This window comes from Aplysia californica, unplaced genomic scaffold (genome assembly GCF_000002075.1).
Source record: "Aplysia californica isolate F4 #8 unplaced genomic scaffold, AplCal3.0 scaffold00048, whole genome shotgun sequence".
NCBI classification, from domain to species: domain Eukaryota; kingdom Metazoa; phylum Mollusca; class Gastropoda; order Aplysiida; family Aplysiidae; genus Aplysia; species Aplysia californica.
Window position 1 is genome coordinate 448229 of NW_004797318.1, and position 1397 is coordinate 449625.

The 1397-nt window shown below is 48.0% G+C and overlaps 1 protein-coding gene across 1 annotated transcript in view; it reads left to right on the forward strand.

Moving 5' to 3' along the window:
- Positions 1 to 198: 198 nt before the first annotated feature.
- The window catches only part of LOC101850309 (cytochrome P450 2C15), a gene marked incomplete at its 5' end in the record, with an annotated part of 4820 nt that continues 3621 nt past the window's right edge, over positions 199 to 1397 (forward strand). The window contains 1 exon segment of the mRNA XM_005092532.2: positions 199 to 1353. Within this exon segment, the coding sequence (XP_005092589.1) occupies positions 250 to 1353 (1104 nt within the window).

The window sequence follows — 1397 nt, forward strand, 5'->3', positions numbered from 1 at the left end:
GAGGTAGAGAGAGACAGACAGACAGACAGACAGACAGACAGACAGACAGACAGACAGACAGACAGACAGACAGACAGACAGACAGACAGATAGAGACGCATGGATAGAAGAGAGACGCATAAATGGAGGAGAGATGTCAGGCTTTTCGAATAAGTAGGTCTAACAATAACTTTCTCATCATCGTCATGGCATCTACAGGAATCTGATTCGAGAGAGCATTTATTTCTTGGTAATCGTCAACGCAGAACCATGACCATCATAGGAGCCCTAACGTCACATCTTGACCCCCTGACCTTACTGATCACGGTTGTAGTTGGCCTGGGGATGTACCTACTTTACTGGTCTACATGTGTCCAACGCTTCAGCAGTAGAAACGTCCCGCCATACCCCATTCGGCCTTGGCCTTTATGTGGTCATCTATTCATGCTGACCAAACAGCCGTTGGAACAACTGCAGAAATGGCGCCAGAAAACCGGAGACGTGTTCAGTCTCGATTTTGCCGGTCGCCACATGGTCGTAGTGAACGGGTTCGAGTCTTTGAAAGACCTTCTTGTGAAAAAGGCGGACAAACTGGCCCGGCCTGAGACGTTCTTGATGCGACTTCACGGAGACTACGGTCTAGGAATCATCAACTCCTACGGCGCCAACTGGAAAGAACAAAGGACATTGTCCCTCTCAATTCTTCGAGCTTTTGGCATGGGCAGAAACGTCATTGCTCAAAAAATAGACGAAGAAGTAGAAGTGTTCATCAACGAACTGGCCAAGTTCAGAGGTCAGCCGTGCGACGTGAAGCTTCTGGTTCATACAAGTGTCGCTAACGTCCTCAACTCCATCATCATTGGCCAGCGCTATGAGCACGGAGACCCACAGTTTGGACATTTTCTCCGTCTCCTGAACAATCTGATCGCGAGGATCGCGGGCACGAGCGTGCTGAACCACTTTAGACTGTTACGGTACCTTCCAGGAGACCCCTTTGAAGCGAACGTCCTTAAAAAACTCGCTTCAGAGTTGAAAAGTATGCTGATGCGTTTCATCACAAGAGAGAGAAAGAAAGTGGAAGAATCAGAGAAAACCAACACAGATTCAGAGGACTCAACAGAGAGAGTTAACTTTATCTACGAGTATTTCAAGGAGAAAAAAGCGAGAGAGGCTCGAAGGGAGAATACGAGGCTTGACGAGAATAACTTGTCGGCTATCATCAACAATTTGTTTGGCGCGGGTTCGGAGACTAGTGGAAATACTGTGTTGTTCTTTATGTTACACATGCTGCACAGGCCCGAGGAACAGGAAGTGATCTACGCGGAGATCAAGGACGTTGTCGGAACACACAGACGTCCAAACATGCAGGATAAGGTCGGTGGTTTGGGAATGTGAGTGTGTGTGTGTGTGTGTGTGTG